This window comes from Saimiri boliviensis, chromosome 1 (genome assembly GCF_048565385.1).
Source record: "Saimiri boliviensis isolate mSaiBol1 chromosome 1, mSaiBol1.pri, whole genome shotgun sequence".
NCBI lineage: Eukaryota > Metazoa > Chordata > Mammalia > Primates > Cebidae > Saimiri > Saimiri boliviensis.
This window is the reverse complement of record NC_133449.1, coordinates 186,975,005-186,997,963: the sequence shown is the minus strand read 5'-3', so window position 1 is coordinate 186,997,963 and position 22,959 is coordinate 186,975,005. Positions and strand designations below refer to the sequence as shown.

Here is a 22,959-nt window from a genome sequence, read left to right as displayed (position 1 = left end):
CACTTTCTTTCTTTCTTTTTTTTTTAACGGGTTTTCGTTTTTTTCCAAAAATTGCACCAACGTAAAGCAGAGCTTTAGTTGATGCGAGCGTGCTGTTTAGGCATTAGCAGTACTGCCCTCACTATGCGCTCATTGGACAGTAGCACAACCCCAATCCCAGGAGCGAGAAATTCCAAGGATATGAATGTTTGAGTTTCCTGATAAGGACTGCTTTCACTTTTACCCCCTCCCCCACCCCATATGAATTCTCCTTATAGCAGATAAAATAGTATTTCTTAGATGCAGATCATAACATCATACCCTTCACTGACTTCAGATAACTTTCCTCTGTACCATGACCAAAACCCTGGCATCCAGGCCCAAATTGGTCCAGTCTCAGCCTTACCTCTGACCACGCCCCCATTCTGCTTCCCTTTGTGCACCAGGCCCTAACACACTGGCTTTCTCTTCTGCCCTGGAATTCACTCATCCTTATCATGGGACCTTCATATTTTTTCTTCCTCCCTCCTGGAAGGCCCTTCTTACCGCTTCCTACCCTTCCTTCTGGCCTTAGCACAAATGCCATCCCTCAAGAGGCCCAAGAGGCCTTCCTCTTCCATGATGCTTCTCTCCCAGCCTCTCCAGCAGATATGGGCATATATATATATATATATATATATTTTTTTTTTTTTAACAGAATTCACCCTTTTTATTTGTTTCCTTGTTTATTCTGTCTTCCCCACTAGACTGTAAGCCCCATGAGGCCCTTTTCTGTCCATTATTGTATCCCCAAAAGTCAAACTGGCACCCAGCAGATCAAAGACACTCAATAAATATTTGTTGAAAAAAAATTAACAAATTGCTCTCCAAGAGTATTGTAGCAATTTATGAATCAGCAGTAGGAATACTCAATTCATTTCTCATGGATGCTATTTTCTTAGAAAACAACTTGAGATAGATTCTTTTGGATCCTCACTGCATGAGTCCTGGAGGAGAAGCAATGGCACTGTTTTCTAACAGACAACACTTCCCATCTGAACAGAAATCAAGCACACTGTTATAGCCAGGTATGTTATAACAAGGACCTAGTAGAATTTCACTTTCCCGTTTTTTTTTTTTTTTCTTAAAGATAGGGTCTTGCTATGTTGCCCAGGCTAGAGTGCGGTGGTAATTCACAGGTATGATCCCACTACAGAACAGCACAGAAGAAGTTTTGACCGGCTTTGTTTCCAACCTGAACCAGTTCCCTCCTTAGGCAACCTGGTGGTCCCATGCTCCCTTGTGATCACAAATTTTTTTTTTTTTTTTTTTTTTGAGATGGAGTTTTGCTCTTGTTACCCAGGCTGGAGTGCAGTGGCGTGATCTCAGCTCACTGCAACCTCCGCCTCCTGGGTTCAAGCAATTCTCCTGCCTCAGCCTCCCAAGTAGCTGAGACTACAGGCACGCGCCACCATGCCCAGCTAATGTTTTGAATTTTTAGTAGAGACAGGGTTTCACCATGTTGACCAGGATGGTCTCGATCTCTTGACCTCGTGATCCACCCGCCTCGGCCTCCCAAAGTACTGGGATTATAGGCGTGAGCCACCGTGCCTGGCCTGGTGGTCACCATATTGATGCCAAACTTAGTACAGATACGCAATCAGTATAGCTCACTATAGCCCCAAATTCCTGGGTACAAGCACTCATCCCACCTCAGCCTCTTCAGTAGCTGGGACTACAGATATGTGCCACCACACCTGGCCTCATCTAGTTTAAATACAGCTTGAGTGATTTGTTGTTGTTGTTTGAGACAGGGTCTCACTCTGTTGCCTGGTGCAATCACAGCTCACTGCAGCCTTGAACTCCTAGACTCAACTGATCCTCCCACCTCAGCCTCCTGAGTATGTGGAACTACAGATGTACACCAACATAACCAGCTAATTTTATTTTTTTGTAGAGACAGGGTCTCACTATGTTGCCCAGGCTAGTCTCAAACTCCTGGGCTCAAGCAGTTCTCCTGTCTCAGCCTCCCAAAGTGCTGGGATTACAGGCATGAGCCACCATACCCAGGCTTTATAGCCTCAGTCTTAATCCCCTTATGAAAGTAACAAAAAATATTCCTATTGCAATTGGACTCAAGATAACTTTCTAAAAATGTTACACTGAATAACAATAAGTGAAAAATCAGCTTAAGCATATGAGATGTGGATGAACATAACTTGAGTTATCTAATTGTGTTTGTAGTTTGATTTATAAAATCTTCCTAATTTGTTCACTATTAATGCTAGAGAGTGTATTTTTGTATATTTATTTTTTTAAAGAACTTTATTTTTTAAAAAAGTATTGCAGAAAGAGTTAGTCTATATAAAAAGCATTTAATATAAAGAACACCAAAGCACCTTTTTATCAGGAAGAAATCCCTATGACATATCTCAGATTATACTAGTCAAATTTCCCTTATCTGAATTTCTACTTGGATACAAAATAATAAACATATCCTCATCTGTTTCAGACAAATCTTTAGCATTACCCAACAGAGGGATCATAATGAATTCAGAAAAAATATTATTGCATTAAAAAAATAGCCAATTCAAAGTTTTTCCAGTTTAAAAATAGCACCACTTGAGGGGATATATTTCGGTTCAAAGTCCCTAAGCAGGGGGTTTACTAAAATTCAAGCACACTAAAGGCTGAGGGTTTGACTTTCATAACTTCTCTATGATCTGGGGTAGCAAATTAAAAGAAAGTAAACAAACAAACAAACCAAAGAATTGAAAGACACACAGCAGACACACACACATACTCCTGCCAAAGTGTGTCTGTTTTCTGCCAGTTGTGTCACCAGTCAGCAACCTCAACCACAAAAGGTGTTTTCACGTCTATCTTGCCACTGTTGACGATTGAGCAGTTGGTGAGTGGACGGTCATGCCCATCAGTTGCTTGGAGCTCTATGGAGTGTACCACTGTCTGGTGAGAGAAAAGCAGATGTGTTTTAATTCTGACCAGCAGCTATAGCAATCTAAAGGTTAAACCAGAGCCAACTCCAAAAGTGTAAGTGGGAATGTTTTTTTCTTTTTTTTTTTTTTCTTTTTTGACTACTAAGACCATGCTTGCTAACTGTGGAAAACTTAGAACATTCAGAAAATATATACATCACATAATAAAATACATCCATGACCTTCTTACTCAAGAGACCACACTGGTATTATTTCCTCACTTATCTTTAAATAAGCATTTTATATTCTAAAAAAAAAAAAAAAAAAAAAGATTTTTGTAAACACCCAGCTCTAATGAAAGGCATTTCCATTCACCTGCTATAAGCCAGTGTAAGAGTTAACATGGAGTCTGAGTCACTTTCAGTTCCATCCTATGATAGGTATGGACATGATAAAATGGGCCAGAAGGCAGATCCAGAAGTGGACCTACTTCTAAGTTTGTCCATTTTAAAGGTGACCCAAGCCATTAACCTATAAGTTAAGCCTAAGACTAATGTAACCCCAAGTCCTCACAGTGCTGTGAAGACACCTTTCTCTACCCTGGAAGGCTTCACAAGCCCAACAGAACTGTATTTCACACTGAAGGAGGTTAGCTCTGGTTACGGACCAAGAAAGTAGGTTTTTGGTGGGTTTCCCAAACAGTGCAGAGGCTACCAGCTCAGTTCCCAAACTTGTGTTAAGTAGAATCAGAAAAGCAGGTAGTTGTGGAAGAACTGCAGTGAGCAAGATTGGCTTATTTACATTTGGATGAGGGAGCAGAACAAGTCACATGGAAACAAACAAAATACAATATGGAAGAGGGCAAGGGAGACAAGGATGGTCCAGGCCTGGGTCAGGCAGATTTCACAGTAGCCAGTTTAGGAGATGAAAGAGCTACTTCAGTCAGCTGTGAGGCAGAAATACTGAGAAAGAGAGAGAATGAGGATTTTAGGAAGTGTTCCTATGGGTTGTGAATTGGACTGCTTTGACATTCTTTGAGAACCAACAGTATAGATTCAAATTCTCTTCAGTAATTTTTGGTTGCTGTACTGTGTCTCTGTGAATGTGACCTAGGTGTCTGAGCTGAACCACATAGGATTCTGGAGTTGTTTTGTTTTGCTTTGTTTTTAACAATTTTATTTTTAATTCTGGTAAGAAACATATAACATAAAATTTGTCATCTTACTCATTTATAAGTTCACAGTACAGTGGTGTTGAGTATATTTACATTGTTGTGCAACCAATCTCCAGAATTTTTCATCCTGCAAAACTGAAACCCTATACCTATTAAATACAACATCCCATTTACCTCTATTCCCAGCCCCTGGCAACTACCATTCTACTTTCTGTTTCTATCAATGTGACCATTTTAGAAACTTCATATAAATGGAATCATATAGTATTTGTCTTCCTACAACTGGTTTATTTCACTTAACATAATGTCCTCAGAATTTCCTTCCTTTTGAAGACTGAATAATATTCCATTGTATGTATATATGGGGTCCTGGTATAGATTGGTTCCATTAAAAAGGGCTTTACATTTATAGAAAGTAGTAAAATAAATCAACTTAAGTACTTAATTTCTCCTTGTCAGGTCCCTAGCTGCTGCACCAATGACCCTAAGAATTAAAATGTCATACCATATATAATTTATTAACCTTTGAAGAGGCCAGTCAGCTATATAATGGATCTCCAACAAGCATATTTTAAGATCAAAATAAATCACTGAAAGTACTCTCATTAAAAATATAAAGCTTTGAAAGGGAAAACATGTATCAATTTACCATCCCATCAATGACTTTTCCAAATACCACATGTTTTCCGTCCAACCAGGTGGGCTTGGTCAAGGTGATGAAGAACTGAGAGCCGTTGGTGTCAGGCCCAGCGTTGGCCATGCTGACCCACCCAATGCCATAGTGCTTCAGCTTGAAGTTCTCATCTGGAAACGTCTCACCATAGATGCTCACACCTGAGACAAAACAAGGAGCAGAGTCAACAGATGTCTTCCAACAGGAAGGTAGGGATGGGGAAAACATGTTCAAACATAGAGAAGGGAAGGAGGGAATATCATTAACTCCTTAAGGAAACAGGGCCCTGGGGCCTAAAATGAACAAAGAAAGCACAGGATGGCGGGATACTGTCTGACCTCAAACCAAGAGCCAAACTTTGATCAAGCAGGTCCATGATTTCACTTTGAAGTGTGAAGAAACTGAAGGGCAGGAAAACATCCTAAAGCCAGAGGGAAAGGTGTACAAGCTATCCTAGTGGCTCTGTACCTGTTTCCTGAGCCTCAAAGCTCAGGACAGTCCTGTTACTTATCCAGGAATGGTTGTTACTTAGCACCTAACCAGGATGCACCAACTATTCAATATACACCCACAGCGAATTCTCATAACAACCCTGAGGAGTAGGCATTCTCCATCCTATTTTACAACAGGATACCGAGGTTACAAAACTTGAAAATAGCGAAGCAGAATTTGAGCATCTGACTTTCTGACTCGAGAGCTGGTGCTTTTTCTTGCCTCAGCACTGAGAACAATAGCAGCTGATCTGGAAGCTGTTGGTCACAGCATCTTCAGGACCCATCAGGACACAGAGGATGATGGCAATTAGGAGCACCCAGTGGTCAACCTTGAACAGGAGAACCAAAGCAAGGCATGAGGTCTGGAGTTCTGGCAAAGCAGCAGGCAGAGTGAAAGACATTTTTCCACAGACCATGAGAAGGATCTGACCATCCTCCAACACCTCAAGGGTCTGCCAGGCCCATCTCCCCTTCGGTAGGGCCCCCTTATCTATCGGTTGCTAACTTCAAAATTCTGATTTCAGTTAGAAAGCCCAGAAGTAGCCGGGCATGGTGGCTCACACCTGTAATCCCAGCACTTTGGGAGGCTGAGGCGGGCGGATCATCTGAGATCAGGAGTTTGAAACAAGTCTGGCCAACATGGGAAACCCCGTCTCTACTAAAAATACAAAAATTAGCCGGGCGAGGTGGCAGACGTCTGCAATCCCTTCTACTTGGGAGGCTGAGGTAGGAGAATTGCTTGAACCCAGGAGACAGAGGTTGTAGTGAGCCAAGATTGTGGAATTGCACTCCAGCCTGGGTGACAGTGTGAGACTCTGTCTTAAAAAAAAAAAAAAAAAAAAAAAAAAAAAAAAAAAAAAAAGCCCAGAAGTGGATATCACAGGCAAGCAATTTATAACTGGCTGGTTAGTGATACTTGAATTGGCCTCATAAGACGGCGCTCCTACAGAGGGGCCTAGGTTGTATTTAAATGGCCCCAAACATCGTCTATCCAAAATTCAGAGAATTTTAACATAAGACACATACTGGGCAGGGAAGGTAGTAAGAAAAAAAAATGTTAGCAAAAAGAGGGCAGAGTGAAGCTCAGTCACCATTCAAGCTAGGCAGGATTCCTATGGCAGGAAGGTGGGATGCCAGCACTGAGGGCATGGGTACCAGCGTGGCAGGGTTTTCCACTGAGATCCACCAGCGTCCTCAGCAAATCCCATTGCCTAGGATAACGTGAATGCCTTCTTCCCTCCAGTCCACATCCCCATACCCCACAGCATTTTTGCAAGAACTAAAAGTAATCTTCCCAAAGCGCCTGGCAAATCAAAACACTTAATAGCAGCCATTTTTTTTCCCCATAAACAAACCATTGCAATAAACATCAAATTAGAAATAGTGGTTGAAAATGGCCTGTTGCTTTAAAATGGACAATAAATATCCATCCAAACCAGTATTTGCTGAGTGAAAAATCTTGAATCTAAAGTAAATTTAAATTGTTTGGAATTATATAGTGTATGTTTAAGAAAAGAACTCATTATGCTTCTGAGGGAAAACAGTACATGGAACTGGATAGCTATAATCCTCCATGAGAAATAATAAACTGAAGGAGATTTGAAACTCTATAAGTTTAACTATTTATAATTTATTGAACTCCAACTAAGAGTTAGTTTCCATTACAATGTTGACAACTCAGCTATTGCTTTAACTTTAAAAAATTACTGGTTCCCACCTTTGTCCAAAGGACAGCAAATAGTAAGCTTGGGTCCTGACAAAGCCACCACCCTGTAAACTCAGACACTGGATTCAGTCCTCCTGTTCCCAAGTTACCCAAGTAGAATTTGCTTTCTCTAACCCAACATTTTAGAACACAAAAAATAAAACACACAGCCAGAAGTATGAATTACTTTTTTGCAGGTTAAACCTTAAAAGTTCTCTTGGACTTGTTTTCAGCTGTTTCGTCAATATGATGAAAGACTTGAAAGAAGGAGGAAAGTGCGCTGAGACTCTGCTGCTAACTCCAGTGTCACCCTCCTGCCACGCCAGCCTCTGCAGCGGGCTGCCATCCCAGGGGAATGCAGCTTCAGGTTCCACACCTTTTCCTTCCTACAGCAGACATTTTTCTGTATGGCTACTAGTAGTCTGGCATTTTAATAATTGCAAAATATCCTGCCAAATGAATACATCTCAATTATGGAAAGACAATACACACCAAAACAATCCTGCTTAAAATGAGGACGCCTCCCTCATACCTGCCAAGATGCTGCTACATGAGTCGCCCAAACTCCATCCTTCTTAAAGAGGTAGAGTCGTCTTTACAACTGTGTTCCTTAGCTCTGGATTTCAATGGACTGGGTTCATATACTGGCTTCATCTTAGATTTTGATTTGGTAAATGGGAAAAGAGAAATGCAAAGACATTACCACCAGTGCCATCTCCAGCAGTGATGTCGCCTCCTTGAATCATGAAATCCTTGATGACACGATGAAACATGCTTCCTTTATATCCATATCCTTTCTAAAGAGATGATTTCAGTTGAGTAACAAGTAATAGAAGCCATACTGAAAGACAAACTCAGTGTTTATCTGGAAAGGACAAACTGAGAAAATTAAATAAAATATCTATAGAATTTAATTATACTCCAGCTATGGTTTACTGAGAGGAATTTATCATTAGCTGACCAAAAAATAAATATGTTATGTAAGCAAAGTATTACTGTGAATAAATTAAAAGAGAGCAAACTGTATTTTTACTTGATGATTATTTTCTCCCAATTTCCAGAAGCCTGAGGGCATGGAGTGCCCAAATAATACAGATTTTACTGGAAAATAAAGTAAAATGTGGTAAGGTTCATCTGACATACTAATTTAATACTTATTTTCCAGATGACATCTTCATATTTGGCTTAAAAGAAAGAACATCCAGTTGAAAGGAAATAAAACTGAGAGATACCTCTCCTGTTGCTAGAGCAACAAAATTTTCCACTGTCTTGGGCACAACTTTTCCAAAGAGGCCAATCACAATTCTGCCAACATCTTTGTCTCCAATCCTCACATCAAAGAAGACCTGTGTGCAGTTGAAAGGCAGAGTGGAAGGTTATAAGGTCGAAAATCACGAATACAAAGTAAGTCAAAATTAAAATCTGAGAATTGGTCCACTACAAAAGTCCTGCCCATCAGTATTTTATAAAGGAGCATGATGTCAATTAAAGGTACTCTAAAACTATTGCATGGGTGCATTTCACTCACAAATATTCATTCAGCAAACATTATTAAGCACCACTTATGGGCCAGGCACTGTACCAGGTATTGAGTTTAAAGGCTGGCTCAACCCTGTCAGGGTTGGCCAATGAAGTCTTCAATAATTCTTCTTTTCCCATACCCCAGACAAACACTGCTGCTACTTCCCATTTCCCAGCTTTAAGGATAAAGATTAGAGTGGAAAATGTTGCTCTCTTAGAAAATAATGCTGTCTAATCTTGGCAGGAGAAAAAAAAAAGTTTGTGAGGAAACAGCCTAACCATCCAAATTTATTTTTTTGTAATTTCAAACAGTCTCAAATTTGCAATGAGTTCTCAATAGATGTCTGCCATCCAGGAGATGGTGAAAATGATGAAACACAGCAGTGTTTCATCGGGCCTTCAAAGGCCTGCCACTCAGTCCAAGCACAGTAAAGCACCAGGTCCCTAGCTTTCCAAAGGACAGCAAACATTAAGCTTGGGTCCTGACAAAGGCATCACCTTGTAAACTCAGACACTGAATTTAGTCCACCTGTTCACAAGTTACCCAAGTAAAATTGGCTTTCCCTAACCCAACATTTTAGAACAGAAAAAAAGAAAACACATGGTCAGAAGGGAGTGTGAATCCCCTTTTTGCAGGTAAAACCTTAAAAGTTCTCTTGGACTTGTTTTTTAACTGTCTCATCTGAAACAAAATTATATGCGTTTTGCTTCACAAATCACTGTGCTAAGACGATTCTGAAATAGAACGCTTGAAAAGGCCACAAAGTCGAAGGGCATTCTATTAGTGAGTTTAGATTATATGAACCAATTTACTGTTTGAATGGGTAAAAAAGACATTCAACAGATGGCTTTAAAAAATATAAGAAGGGTTGTCAAAGAAAAAAGATGTCTTATAGTTTAGAAAAATCACTATGTAAAGACTGTCAAGCTTTAGTTCAAGACAACAACTTCTGCCAATACATCAGGATGTCAGTCACAGGGTGATGTGATATTTAGTGTTCCATGTGGCATTTTACAATTTCTACATGGCCAAAGCAGCAGAACTTTTATTATTATTTCTATAGGGGAGTGTTATAGAATGCATAAAAGGCCCTGCCCTTGAGATGGGGCAATGCATTAAAGTAGTGCAATTCAGCATGGCTTGGGATAGGAAGCTGCTTCAACACATGCGTGAGCCTGCTCAGTGCAGAGCTGGCTTACAAGAGAAGTTGTTCCCCAAAGGGATTTGCAAGCCAAGGTGTAAATTCAATAACCAGCAATAACAAAGCAGCACCAGAAGCCAGTCAGAGAGGCAACCTTAAATAAACATCGTATAAGACACTAGAAGGGCCTTTCAGACTTTTAAAATAAAGAACAGAAAACAAAGCCTGTGAATGTTTAGAAAGGAAGGGAGTACGATCTGAGAGAGCAGCATGAGCAGATGAAGAAGACATACCTGTCACCCAGCATAACTCTTCAGCAAAAATCACATTTTTTTTTACACACAGTCTAGCACATATTGTGATTTCCCCCCCCAGACCCAGATTGAAATATCCTTCAGCTTCATGAGTGAGCAAAAGAACAAAAAGCAGGTTTTCCCAACTCTAATGGAAAGGATAAAATCAAATCTTAGTTTGTCAACAGGTATTTATGCAAGGTCCATGTAGAAGGCAATGTATTGAGGTCACTAACTGTATAAGAGAGTCTGTGTCCTAAAGCAGTTTAACATAAAGAGATAGGCTAGGCAAGCCCATAACCACAGTACAGGGCAGGGTGTGACAAGTGCCTCTAAAACACTGTATGCCCAGGAACGATGCAGCTGAGGAGGAAGACTTAAGGGAGGCGGGTCTGGGAGGAGGGGAGCCACCTCCCCAACAAGGATAGGGGTGAGCCCTGCCTGGCAGACTTCTTTCTGGAGCCATCACACCTAGGCAGGAAATGTGGCCTGTGTGCAGAGAAGCAAAGCTGTCCTTCTGACGACGACTAGGGGTGAGGGTGAGTCGGGGTCAGGAAAGAAGCTGCCCATCAGTTTCAGAAGGCAGAGGAGAGATGCCGGCCTAAGCACGAGTTTCGTTAGACAGCAGAGAGAAGAGAAGAATCAGGCCAAGTGAGGCTCCGGGAATGTTACTTAAACGGGGAGCGAGAGAATCTGGAGGCTCTCACACTAGTTCAAGAATAAGGTCATAATGGCCTGCACTGGGTGGTAGCGGAGGGAATGCACAAGGGAGATGGGAAAGGCACGCACTTATTTATTTACTGAGACAGAATCTCGCTCTGTCACCTAGGCTGGAGTGCAATGGCACAATCTTGGCTCACTGCAACCTCTGCCTCTCGGGTTTAACCCGCTCTGCCGCCTCAGCCTCCTGAGTAGCTGGGATTACAAGTGTGCACCACCATGCCCAGCTAACTTTGGTAGTTTTAGTAGAGACGGGCTTTTGCCATATTGGCCAGGCTAGTCTTGAACTCCTGACCTTAAGTGATCCACCCACCTTGGCCTCCCAAAGTGCTGGGATTACAGGCATGAGCCACAGTGCCTGACCAGGAGAGGCATTTAAACAAAGGGGCAAACACTGGAGGAGGAGCAGGAAGGAAGAGGGAAGGAAACAAACGTGACTTAGTGTTGGTCTCGGTGTGTGTAACCCATATCATCTTATATAATTAGTGCTCACCACACCTGGGAAAGGTGGGATAGGAACTGTTATCACTAATTTACAAATGAGAAAAGTGGAAATGAGAGAGGTTAAGTTGTTTAGCAAGGTTTCCCTACTCTAAGTGTGAGAGCCAGAATTTCAAGGCTGCCTCTAGCTAAACTGGTTTATCATTAATAGGGCTCTCCCAGTCTAGCCAGGGAAACTTAAGGGGTAGAAACAGTGTTTTTGGTTCCCCAGCTAAAGGTCAACAGAAGGAGGCAGTCAGGAAATGTTAAATGGTTCAATGTCAAATGATACTCAAGGAGGACCTGGATACACACATTCCTAGGCAGGAGGCGAGGCAGCTGGCAGCAGACTCTCTCACTTTAAACCCTCTCACCACTGGATTCATCTCTGATGTTGCTGAGTGCCTCTGGGAAACAAGGCCCAGTGCTGGGCCAGGGGTGGGGTGGGACTACAAAGCTCTTACCCTCAAGGAGCTTAGTCCAACAGAAAACACATACATGAATACTATAATATAATGAGAATTCAGGTTTTATAAGACAAGTATAGATAAAGTGTCATGGCAAGGGGTGGGGATTATCTGTGGAGATCAGGGTGGGCTTCCTGGAAAAGGTGATACTTGTATTCATGCTAGACCTTGGGGCTGGGCACCTCAGTCACTTGCTTTTTTCCTCAAAGTTGCCCTTGAAAGTCATTTGAAAATGATGCAACATTGGAGGTGGGAGGAGGTAGAGAGGGAGGAGGCATTCACACAGCCTGACCCAAACCCCTGTGAAATTAATCCTGATTCCATTTCCAAAGTAACTTAGGAGTACACCCAGTACATGAGCTGTGATGTCAAAGAAACTGTTCTCAAACACAGCTCCACCACTCAACGGCCATGGAAGCCTCAGCAAATTAATTAAACTCTGAACTCCCTCTCTTCATCTGTAAAATAAATGATGATTCCTTTCAGGTCTGCACTGTCACAGTAGGATTAAGAAGATAAACACAAATAATACTAACAAGTGACTTCTGAAATCAGGGACTATGGACTATGTGCTTTACCTGCTGCTATGGTTTGAATATTTGATCCCAATGTTGGAGGTGGGGCCTAATGCGAGGTGTGTGGATCATGGGTGTAGATCCCTCATGAATGGCCTGCTGCTGTCTCAGCAGTGAGTGAGTTCTCACTCTGTTAGTTCCCATAAGAGCTGTTTTTTAAAGGAAGGTGACATCACCCCCGTCAGCCCCCTCTCTCACCCACATGCCTGCTTCCTGTCACCTTCCACCATGAGTGGAAGCACCCTGAGGCTGTCACCAGATGCCCAATCTTGAACCTTCCAGCCAGCAGAACCGTGAGCTAAACTTTTTTTCTTCATAAATTACCCAGCCTCAAGTATTCCTTTATAGCAACACAAATGGACTAAGACATCTGCTTTAGCACAACTAATATGCAAAGCTCTCCCAGATATTTCTGTCTCCATTTGACAGAGGAAGAAACGGAGCCATAGACATTCAATCACTTGTCCACGGCCATCTAGCCACAGCCTCCTGGCCACTACATGCTAATGCGCTTGCAAGCTGTAATATGTGTGCAGCTGGAAGGATGGTGACATTACACTCCCAGTACCTACACTCCCGGAGCCGGACCCTGCACAGATCCCATGGCATTGGTTCAAAAATATAGGTCAGCAAACCTAATTCTGTGGATTTGGAGCCCAACGAGCCAGAGTCCCCACCTGAGCCTCTATGGCTGGGGCAGAAAGCTGCCAGGCTGGCCCAGCAGCAGGATCTATGGGCGAAGTCAGTGCCACTAATGAGCCATGTGGGCACAATAGTACATCACACCTCGCTTATTTACAGATTCCTACTTTTAAATGAAATCAGAGGTAAACGAAAACACTGCTGGGGAAAACATTACACTAGAGCAAGCACCAGTTAATGTACTTGTCTGCACTCAAGAGAAATTATTTGTAACATCATTTTCCAATAGATTTAGTTGTCTTTAAAAGTTCATGAAAAAGTAATTTAACAGAGCAGAAACTGTTTAATATGCACCTACACAATTAGCTTTTAGAACTTAATGACAAATTTGGTAGGGAGAAAAAGACATGTTAAGCAACAATTCTGAGAGTAGGGTACATGCTAATTCCCCTCAGTGACAGTATCATAGACAAGGGGTTAGGATACTCTAACTCTTCCCTTCCTGCAGCCACCAGCTTCCTCTTCTCTTGGCTCTGTCTTCCAGTGGTTCCCAGTCCACGCTGGCTGCACACCAGAATCATCTGAAAGCTTCTAAAAGATAGCATACTGAGCCCCACCCATACAGATTGTGATTGACTTGTTCTGGGGTGGGTCTCTGCATCAGTAGGTTTAAAAAGTTTCCCAAGTGAAACTTGTTCCTAAATATTGCAGGGGACATACTTACACTAGAAAAATTTATTCGTTCTTAATCTGAAATTCACCTCTAACTGGGCATCCTGTATTTTATTTGGCAATCCTATTCCCTCTCCTTCACCCACTTGTAAACCGTCAGCAACTCCTGTTAGTTATACCTCCAAAATCTATTCCAAGTCCTTCCCTTGCTCCTCATTTCAACGATTACCACCCTAATCCAAGCCACCATCTGGACTCTGGCATGGTGCCCTGAATGACATCCCAGTTCACTCTCCACTGAGTGACCACAGAAATTTCTCAAGAGCATATATTCAGATTATGCCATTCTCAGGCTTAAAACCCTTCAGTGGCTCTGACTGCAGAATAAGACTTCAAATGTTAAGAATAATTGCCTCAATACCCGCATGCCTACCTGCAGCCTCTAAGGCCCTGTGTGATCCCGCTGCTGCTCACCCCGCCAACCTCCTCTCAAGTCACCTCTCATCCTGTGCTGAAGGCACACCACCGTCCTCTCCACAGGCTCTGGATGCAGGGAGGGGTCTCCTGTTTGAGGACTTTCGCACATGCAGTTCCCTTTACCTCCTAAGTCATCCCTGCGCTGGTTTTTCTCATTTTTCAGGTATTAAAAATGTCACATAATCTATATTAAAGTTTATTTCCTCCAACATTTCATAATTGTGCAAATTTTATGTTTATGGCTTTATCCCAAGAGACCCCGTTCGGCTCTGTGGCCTTGCACAAACCATTTCCCAAAATTAGATATACCTACAAGATCAAGAGGCTGGGAATAAGATCAGAGCTTCTCAAAACCATCAGGCTGTTTATCAACCCCGCCCACAGCGTGGCATGGCTTTTTATGCGACATCAAATGCTGAGCTGGACCTCCTCCTTCCCACCCCGGTCCTCCCCGGCCTCAGGTGGCGTCTGCGGTAGAGGATGTAAGCATTCTACTAGGTGATTAGTCTTTTCCACGGACAAACCCGACTGATTAGGACCACTTTCAGCTGCACCCCGCCCTTCCGGCTTCAGTTTCCAAGACACTATTGCCGGCGGTTTTTCTACAAGTGCTGATCATGGGCACCAAATTATCCCCTCCCTCTCCCTGCGCTCTCCCACTATCGTCTCCCCTTGGTTAAATATGCTGAAAGAAGAACCGAAGCGGAGTTAAGCACGAGGTAGCCCTGGAGACGCACTTTCTGGCAGCCCCCCGCCCGCCCGCGTCCCCGCCGCGGAGGCCGCCCCCGGTGTACAGGTGCTGCGTTCGCCCGGCCTAGCACAGCCCACAGCCGGCGCCGCCCGCCCGCCGAAGTTGAAGGCGCACCTCCCCTTCCCGGGAGAGGACGACGGTTCACCAAAACAGGCGGGACACAGCCCCTCATTTGAGCGAGGCGCTTTGACGCCTGCCCGAAACCCCGCGGCCGGCGTGGAGCCCAGCTCTTCCCCGCCCGAGGACAGCGGGGCGGGCGGCTGCAAGCCCTGGGCTCCGAGCGCCTCTCCCGCGTGGGTCCCGTCCCCCACCCTTCCCGCATTCCTCTCGCTCCGCTCCCGAGCCCGGGCCACGCCGAAGGAAGTACTTGGGCAGTCTCCTTCCTGGAGAACCGGCCCGCCGGTTCCGGAAGCCTCTCCTACCCCCAGGCTGCTCCCCTCGGACCCTCGACCCGGGACAAGAAGTCCAGGCAGCGGGCGGCGGGGACCGGCTGGCCTCAGCCCAGAGCCCCCCAGGGCCTCCCCGGGAGCGCCGCCACCCCGCACGTCCGCAGCCCCCTCCCGCCCAGCCCCGCGGCCGCCTCCCGTCCCGCTGCGCCCGGGACGCCTCCTCCTCGCCCGCCCTGAAACCGAGCCGCAGTGTCCAAGGCGCCCCCAGGCCCCCTCCCGCCACGGGGGAAGTTGCTGCCCGCCGCTCTCGGTCACCTTGGCCGTCACCGAGGGTCCTCGCTTGCGGAAGCCTCCGGCTCCCGAAGAAGACACGAGCGCGCCGAACCCCACGCAAAGCACGACCGGTAGCAGCAGCCGGAGACCCGGGGCCATGGTGAGCGGTGGCAGCGGCGCCACCCGCACGGGCGTGACCGCTGGTTCCGGGACCGCTGGCGGGACTCCCGGACCGCTGCGCCTGCGCGCTCCCGGTTGCGGGGGATGGGGATGGGGCAGTCGAGGAAGGGCGGGGACCCGGGGCGCGTTCCTCCCAAGTTGACCCTCACGACCCGAACTTGGGACTCGGAGGGGCGCGCCCAGAGGGCGCAGCCCGGGGTCGGCCGCCGCGCCTAAGGATTCCCTGGGGGAGCCCAGGGTGCCCAGGCGCAACGCCAGGCGCAGCGGGCTCGGCTGGGAGCACCTCCTGGGATTCACCGTGCAGGCGCGGACCAAACCTGGACGGGAAGACCGCGACTCTCGGGCCTCGGCGTCCGCTCGGCGCCTAGCGCTCCGCGGGACTGGGAACTCTGCACCCGGTCGGGATTGGACTGCTGCCGCCCTGGGAGCAGCCTCTGCCGCAGCCGCCGACTTCCAAAGGCCCGGCGGTACCTTTTGCTGGGTTTCGGACGCTTAGCAGAACTTTGGCACCGCTAGACGCGTGGAGCTCTTGCACTAAAACAATGGCCTCTCATTGAGATGTTTCACGTCTGGGGAACATTGGCAATTGCTGGATTCACAGTCCCCCTTTGCCTTGGAAAAACTTTTACATTGGCTTTAAGTACTTTATTTGGAGGCTGATTCTGTGATCTTTCACTGTTGACAAGGCAGCACTTAGACACAGGCCCAGAACCATGGTCGTGTAGGATTCTTTGCCGGGGAAACAAACTGACTTTTAAGTATATCTGTAGGATGGAATTTTTACAAACTTAAGGATTACGTTTAGGAAGATTATTTAATGACTGGGGAAATAAGTTCTTATATTTTTTTAATGGAAAACAGATTGTAAAACTACATAGAAATTCTTAACTGTGAAAATAAATATATCAAGGTATTTAAATATTGAAAGAGATGTACCCCAACAGTAGCTATAGATAAAATTGATAGCTATTTATATAATTATGGATTTTTGAGGATTTTTTTGCAGTTTTCTGATTTCCCGATTGTTGTACAATGAGCATATAAGTATTTTATAACATAGAGTTATTTTCAAACTCATTGCTTTTTAAATTAGAATTTCAGAACTTTTTGATTTTAGAGTAACAGTCCTAAAATTAACTAAAAATTAGTGGCATTCGCACATGGGTGCCATTTTAAGGGGGCTGGTGCCATTACTTTCCAGCTAAGATTTTCCTCAGATTAACAGATGGGATTTCTAAGTGTCAGACGGGATTCCTAGGTGTAACTAAGTGTAGATCTAAAATGACATTGGAACCATTAGACATAAAAGTAGTAACCACTACTTTTTAGGGATGGAGAAAAGGAAAAATGCAATTCTGAACTATTTTTATGATTCAGTCTAGTGAAGGACCTAATGGCTTTCCTCTTCATCCTCACCCCCAATAAAGAAAGAGTCCCCCTTGTGTAGCAAGGCAAGGGTATCTCTCAGAGCATGTACCCTATGAGGTGATTGTATATATTTATCTGAGTTCATTAACTGTTTTCGTCTGTCTGCTATCAGAGGTAAACAGTCAGAGCAGGGATCATGCCTATCTTTATTCCCTTTGATGACCCCAGACCCAGTGCAATACCTGATATATAGTGATCTCTCAATAACTATTTGTTGAATGAATGAATGTGTCCAACTACTTATACCACCACCATCTCATCCTCTAGGCAAAGAAATGAAATCTTTCCCAGCTCCCTAGAAACTCCTTATTCTCTTAAAAAGTGCCAGTTAATAACACTCTTTTCTCCCCAAATTAACTGCAATCTTGACTTTTCTTGCACTAAAGTTTAATTTTGTTTTACTTTTATTTGAAACTGGGGTATTACAGTATGTATTTCTTTTGCTTAAATTTTTGTGAAATTCATCTATATTTTTGCATATAACTTTTGGTGGCTAATACAAGGTAGAGAGCAAATTCATTTTTTAATGAATATTCATTTACTTCAGTACAGTTTATTGAAAAGCCTCCCCTTTACCTCGTCACTCCACAGTGTTCTTCTGTCATAGAGCAAGTGCCCATGTATGCATAGGTGTGTTTGTATCTGCCCCTTTGGTCTATTTGTCTTTGTGCCAATACTACACTGTCTTCATTAAAATAGCTTTATAATAACTCTTCATATTCAGTAGTACACGCCCTCTTAGCTTTGTTCAACAAATTCTTGGCTGTTCGTGACCATTTCCATGTCCATATAACTTGAGAATCAGCATGTCAGTTTCTACACACTGAGATTTTGATGGGGATTGCATTGCATCTGTAGACCATTGAAGACTTCACAAATTCACAATATTGAGCCTTCTAATTCATGAACATAGCATATTTAGGTCTTCTTTAGTTTCTCTTAATAAGGTTTTATAGCTTTCTGCCCAGAGGCCTTATGTGTATTTTATTAGTTTGATTTCTAAGTGTTTGTTTTTTTATGCTATTGTTATATATTGTAGTAAAATTAATTTTATATATTAACCTTGTCTATACCAATCTTTTAAAAATATTAATTCTAATAATTTATGTGTTGTTTGGGATTTTCTCCATAGACAATTATGTCATCTATGAATAGTGACAGTTTTATTTCTTCTTTTCTAATCTTTGTATTTTGTATTTACTTTTTGGCCTTATTACACTGGCTAGGACCTGCAGTTCAAAAGGAAGTGGCAACAGTGGGAGTCCTGGTATTGTAGACTGAATTATCTGCCAAAAATGTGTATTGAAGTCCTAAACCCCAGTATCTGTGAATGTGACCTTATTTGGACTGTCTTTGCAGATGTAATCAAGCTAAGACGAGATTCATACTGGAGTGGGGTTTGCCCTACTCTAATATGACTTGTGTCCTCACAAAAAGAGAAGAGATACAGACACACGCACAGAGAATAACACCATGTGAAGATGGAGGTGGAGATTGCAGTGCTGTATCTACAAGACAACGGATGCCAAAGATTGCTGGCAACCCCCAGAAGCTAGGAAGAGGCAAGGAAGGATTCACCCCTAGAGCCTTGAAGGAGAGCTTGGCCTTGCCAACACCTTGATCTCAGCTGGTGGCTTCCAGAACTGTGAGACAAAGCATTTCTCTTGTTTGAGGTGACCCAGTTTGTGGTACTTTGTTACAGCAGCCCTAGGAGGTTCATACACCTTGTCTTGGTCCCAGTGACGGGGGAGTGGGGGAAGCTTTCAGTGTTTCACCATTAAGTTTGATATTTGCTGAAGGTCCTTTTGAGGGTATCTTTTTTCGGATTCAGAAAATTCCTTTCTAGTCCTAGTTTGCTAAGAGTTTTTAGCAGACATTTGATTTAAATTTTATCAACATCATCTATTGAAATCAACTGAAATAATTATGATTCCCTTACTCTGCTGATGTGATGAATTGCATTGATTTTCAAATTTTAACCTAAGCTTACATTCTGGAATGTGTCCAACATGGATTCTTTTTATATATTACTAGACGTGGTTTGCTAATATCTGTTTATTAACAAAGCTACCAAAAACTGAGTATAGACACTTTTCTGAAGTTCAGGAAAAAAGGAGTGGGTAAAGTGTGGCTCTGACTATCTAGTTGAGACTGAGTTGGTCACGCACATGTCATTTCAGTGTTAGTGAATAAATCTGAGAATCTTATTTTCAGGATATTTGCACCTAAATTCATGAGTGAGACTAGCCTGAAATTTTTCTTGCTTGGAATTTCCTGTTAGTTTTTGTATTAGCATTATTCTGGCCTCTTAATGCGAGTTGGCAAATGGTAGCTGTTTTTCTTCTACTCTTAAATGGTTTGCATAAATTTACCATTTCTTCCTTGAATGTTTGTTAGAAGCCATCTGGGCCTGGAGTTTTCTTTATTGTAACATTCTAAATTATATATTTAATTTTTTAAATAGTTGAAGGATTCTTCAAATTTTCTATCAACCTTGTAGTATTTTTCAAGGAATATATCCATTTTATTTATATTTTAAATAGTTTTATAAAGTTGTTTAAAACATTTTTCAATGATTTTTTTTTAGGTCTGTAGGACCTGTAGTAATGTCTTCTTTTTCATCCCTAACATTGGTTGCTTCTTTTCTTGTTTTTCTTGAACAGTTTCACTAAGGAAGCTGATGAATCCAATGCTTTATTTTATTAATTTATATTCTAATTTTATTATTTCCTTCCTTCTACTTTCTTTGACTTTACTGTTATTTTTCTATCTTCTTGGATAGACTCTTAACTCATCAGTGTTTAATGCCTCTCTTGTTTACTGTAATACTTTATATGCAGTTAAAATGATAAAGTTCCCCTTGTGCTTCTTGAAAGCTTTGATATATGTCATATTTTCATTATTCTTTAAAAATATTTTCTAACTTACATTTTTTTGACCCACGTGTTATATAAAAGCATAGTACTTTATTTCCAAACATGATTTTTTTAAAAAAAAAATCCTTTTGTTAGTGATTTCTTAGTTGTATTCTGGTCAGAGAACATATTCTGTATTATTTCATTCTTTTAAAATATGTGGAGACTTGCTTTATCACATAGGATCCGAACAATTTATTTGATTCTCCCCTCATTAGATATAGTGTTCTACATTTATGTTCATTAGACCAATTCATATCTCTATCCTTTTGTCTGCTTGTTAAAAGAGTTACTGAGAGAAGTGTGATAAAAATCAATTTCATCATGACTGTAGTTTTGTCTATTTCTCCTTGTAGGTCTATACATTTTTTCTTTATGTGTTTCTTTATATATTTTTGGAACAACTTTGTTGAATGCAAACACATCTAAAATTATCTTTTAATGAATTATCTTATTATGTAGTATCATTCTTTATTTCTAGTAATGTGTTTTGCCTTAAAGTCTGATACTAATATAATATCTTTCTTTTGGTTACTGAATGCATGGGTTGTTTCTTTGTTAAGTAAGATTCTACTTTCATTCTTTCTGTCCTTATGTTTTAATGTATCTTTTGTAAATAACATGAATTGGGCTTTTAATGAAGTTTGATAAACTTTATATTGAATATGTAGCCGGTTGACATGTTTGGGTTTAAATCTAACATCTGAATAATATTTTATTCCTATTACTACCCTGTATTATGTTCTTCTTTCTCTCCTTTTTTTCATTATTCTAATTCAGTGGGACAGATTTTAATATTCTATGTTCCGCCTCTACTGGATTGGTTCATTACTCTTTTATTGTTCTTTCAGTAGTTGTATTAGAGATTATAATATATGTTACTGATTCCTTAAAGCCTACTGTTACTTATTACTTTCACTCTCTGTGTAATGCAAACAGCTCAGGACACTACCTCCATTTCCCTTCTCTAGAATTTTATGCCATTGTTGTCATGTATTTTATTTTACCCTCATGACACACAATTATTTTTGTTTATAAAGTTATATATACTTAGATTTATCCATATATTTACATTATCTTTGCTCTTCATTACTTCTTGCATTTCAGACTTTATATTTGTGGCCATTTTCTTTCTGCCTGAGGAAGTACATTTGGTATTTCCTTAAGTGCTAGTCTGCTGGTGGCAAATTATTTTATTTTTGCTTACCTGAAAATGTCTTTATTTGATTTGATTCCTGAAGGATAATTTTTGTCCAGTATAAAATTATTTTCTTTCAGTAGTATCAATATGTTACTTCCTTTTACTTCTAGCTTCCATTATTTCTATTGGGAAATCCACTATTAGTCTAGTTGTTGCTCCTTTGAAGGTGATCCATTTTAAAAAATCTGAATGATTTTAACATTTATCTCTATATTTTGGTTTTAAAGCAGTTTTATTAGAACTTGTTTAAATGTAGATTTCTTTTTACTTATCCTACTCAGGACTCAGGGTTTCTGATGCTTTACCAAATTTAGAAAATTCACAGTCATTAACTCTTGAAGTCATTTATAATCAATCTCACTACCCTTGTACAATTACTTTTTTTTTGTAGCCAGAGTATCATTCTGTCTCCCCATGCTGGAGTGTATGGCCGATCTCGGCTCACTGCAGTCTTCGCCTCCCAGGTTCAAGTGATTCTTCTCCCTCAGCCTCCCGAGTAGCTGGGATTACAGGTGCCCACCACCACACCCAGCTAATTTTTGAATTTTTAGTAGAGATGCGGTTTCGCCACATTGGCCAGGCTGGTCTTGAATGCCTGACCTCAGGGGATCAACCTGCTTTGGCCTCCCAAAATGCCAGGATTACGGGCATGAGCCACCACACACAGCCCAATTACTTTCATTTATGCATATTTTTGTATACTGTCTTTTACATGTAGAAGACACTTGAAGTGATATAATCATATGATAAAATTGTACAATTAAAATATAAATAAAAATGTAAGACTATGACGTGAAATCCAAATAGTATGTGGATGAATTATAAAACAATTAGCTAATCTGCTGGCAGTTATCTTTTGTAATGCTAAAATAAACAATGGCAGTGTAACATTTCCACAGCTTTCCTCCTTTGTTGTTATAGTTATGATTCATCACAGACTGTTAGTGTTTCATTGATTAATCATTTATAAGTACCAAAGGGTACAGTTTTTAGCACATTTAGTGTTTTTCCCCTAGCTTATTAGAAGCAAGTTTTAGATTACTGCTACTTGTAAAATAAATGTGACTCTCAAAGCTGCATGTCAATGTCTTTTGTAAAACCCTTTATTTATTTTTTTGTCCACTATATTAACTTCTTCCCTCATTTATGTAAATAACATCTTAGTTAAGTCGAATGTTACCTTCCCCGCAAACTAAGATGGAAGTGGCACAAACACCTTTGTTAAATCACATTCACTTTTAGCAAGTAAATGCCAAAGGCCTTTGTTAATTACCAGCTATTTATTTGAATGATGAGTTTTGTTTGGAAACTTTCCTTTAAATGTTAGAATGGGGGAAGTGTACGGTCACCTGAGATCACCCAGGAGGCACTAGGGTCTCCTGGCTAGAACTTGAGATCAAGGTGAAGTTACTGGGGCTCTCATGCTGTTCTTGTGTGCACTATCTGTTTTTGGAGCTAAACATTTAACCAAATGTTTCCCCCTTTACGAGCTGCCCCTGCCAAACTTTCAGTGACAAAATCTTCAAGGGATTAAAAATCAATCTTGCTTTTATTTGCCAACCTGGACAAAACCAACCAACATTCTTAATAACAGGTGTCATTAAGACACCCTGTTCTCACCCTCCCTGAGCTCCTTTAGCAGTCAAACAGAAGAGAAGCAACAGCAATGGTACTTACCCGGGCTGGGCACTATGGTACAAAAATGAAGATGCCCTCAAGGAATTTCAAAGGTAGGATGTGTTCATGAGAAGGGTTTAACACTATGTAAAGGAACAGGTTTAGACTATGGAGAAAGATTGCAGAAGGGAAATACTATGCAAGGCATCTTGTATACAATATCCTCTATAATCCTAAGAGGGAGGTATTGTTAGAAACCGATAAAACTGAGGAATT

The 22,959-nt window shown here is 41.8% G+C and overlaps 1 protein-coding gene and 1 non-coding gene across 2 annotated transcripts; both read right to left on the bottom strand.

Annotated features, from left to right (window-relative positions):
* Nucleotides 1–40: 40 nt before the first annotated feature.
* Nucleotides 41–166, bottom strand: LOC120365810 (U4atac minor spliceosomal RNA). Its single transcript, XR_005580660.1, has one exon. It is a non-coding gene; the product is annotated as a U4atac minor spliceosomal RNA (small nuclear RNA).
* A 2,088-nt stretch (nt 167–2,254) lies between these two features.
* PPIC (peptidylprolyl isomerase C) lies at nt 2,255–15,588 on the bottom strand. The gene is made up of 5 exons (XM_003920654.4): nt 15,385–15,588; nt 8,173–8,286; nt 7,644–7,737; nt 4,718–4,902; nt 2,255–2,925 (listed from the first exon to the last, which is right to left on the bottom strand). The coding sequence occupies exons 1-5, from the start codon at nt 15,499–15,501 to the stop codon at nt 2,797–2,799; spliced, it is 639 nt and encodes a 212-aa protein (XP_003920703.2). The 5' UTR covers nt 15,502–15,588; the 3' UTR covers nt 2,255–2,796.
* Between the last annotated feature and the right edge of the window lie 7,371 nt (nt 15,589–22,959).

What these genes read in the sequence shown, in the direction of transcription:
- PPIC (XM_003920654.4), bottom strand. Translation starts at nt 15,501, where the DNA reads ATGGCCCCGGGTCTCCGGCTGCTGCTACCGGTCGTGCTTTGCGTGGGG. An exon ending in TTGCTCTAGCAACAGGAGAG is followed by an intron (nt 7,738 to 8,172) that starts GTATCTCTCAGT and finishes TCATCTCTTTAG; the next exon opens with AAAGGATATGGATATAAAGG. An exon ending in GAAAAGTCATTGATGGGATG is followed by an intron (nt 2,926 to 4,717) that starts GTAAATTGATAC and finishes TTCTCTCACCAG; the next exon opens with ACAGTGGTACACTCCATAGA.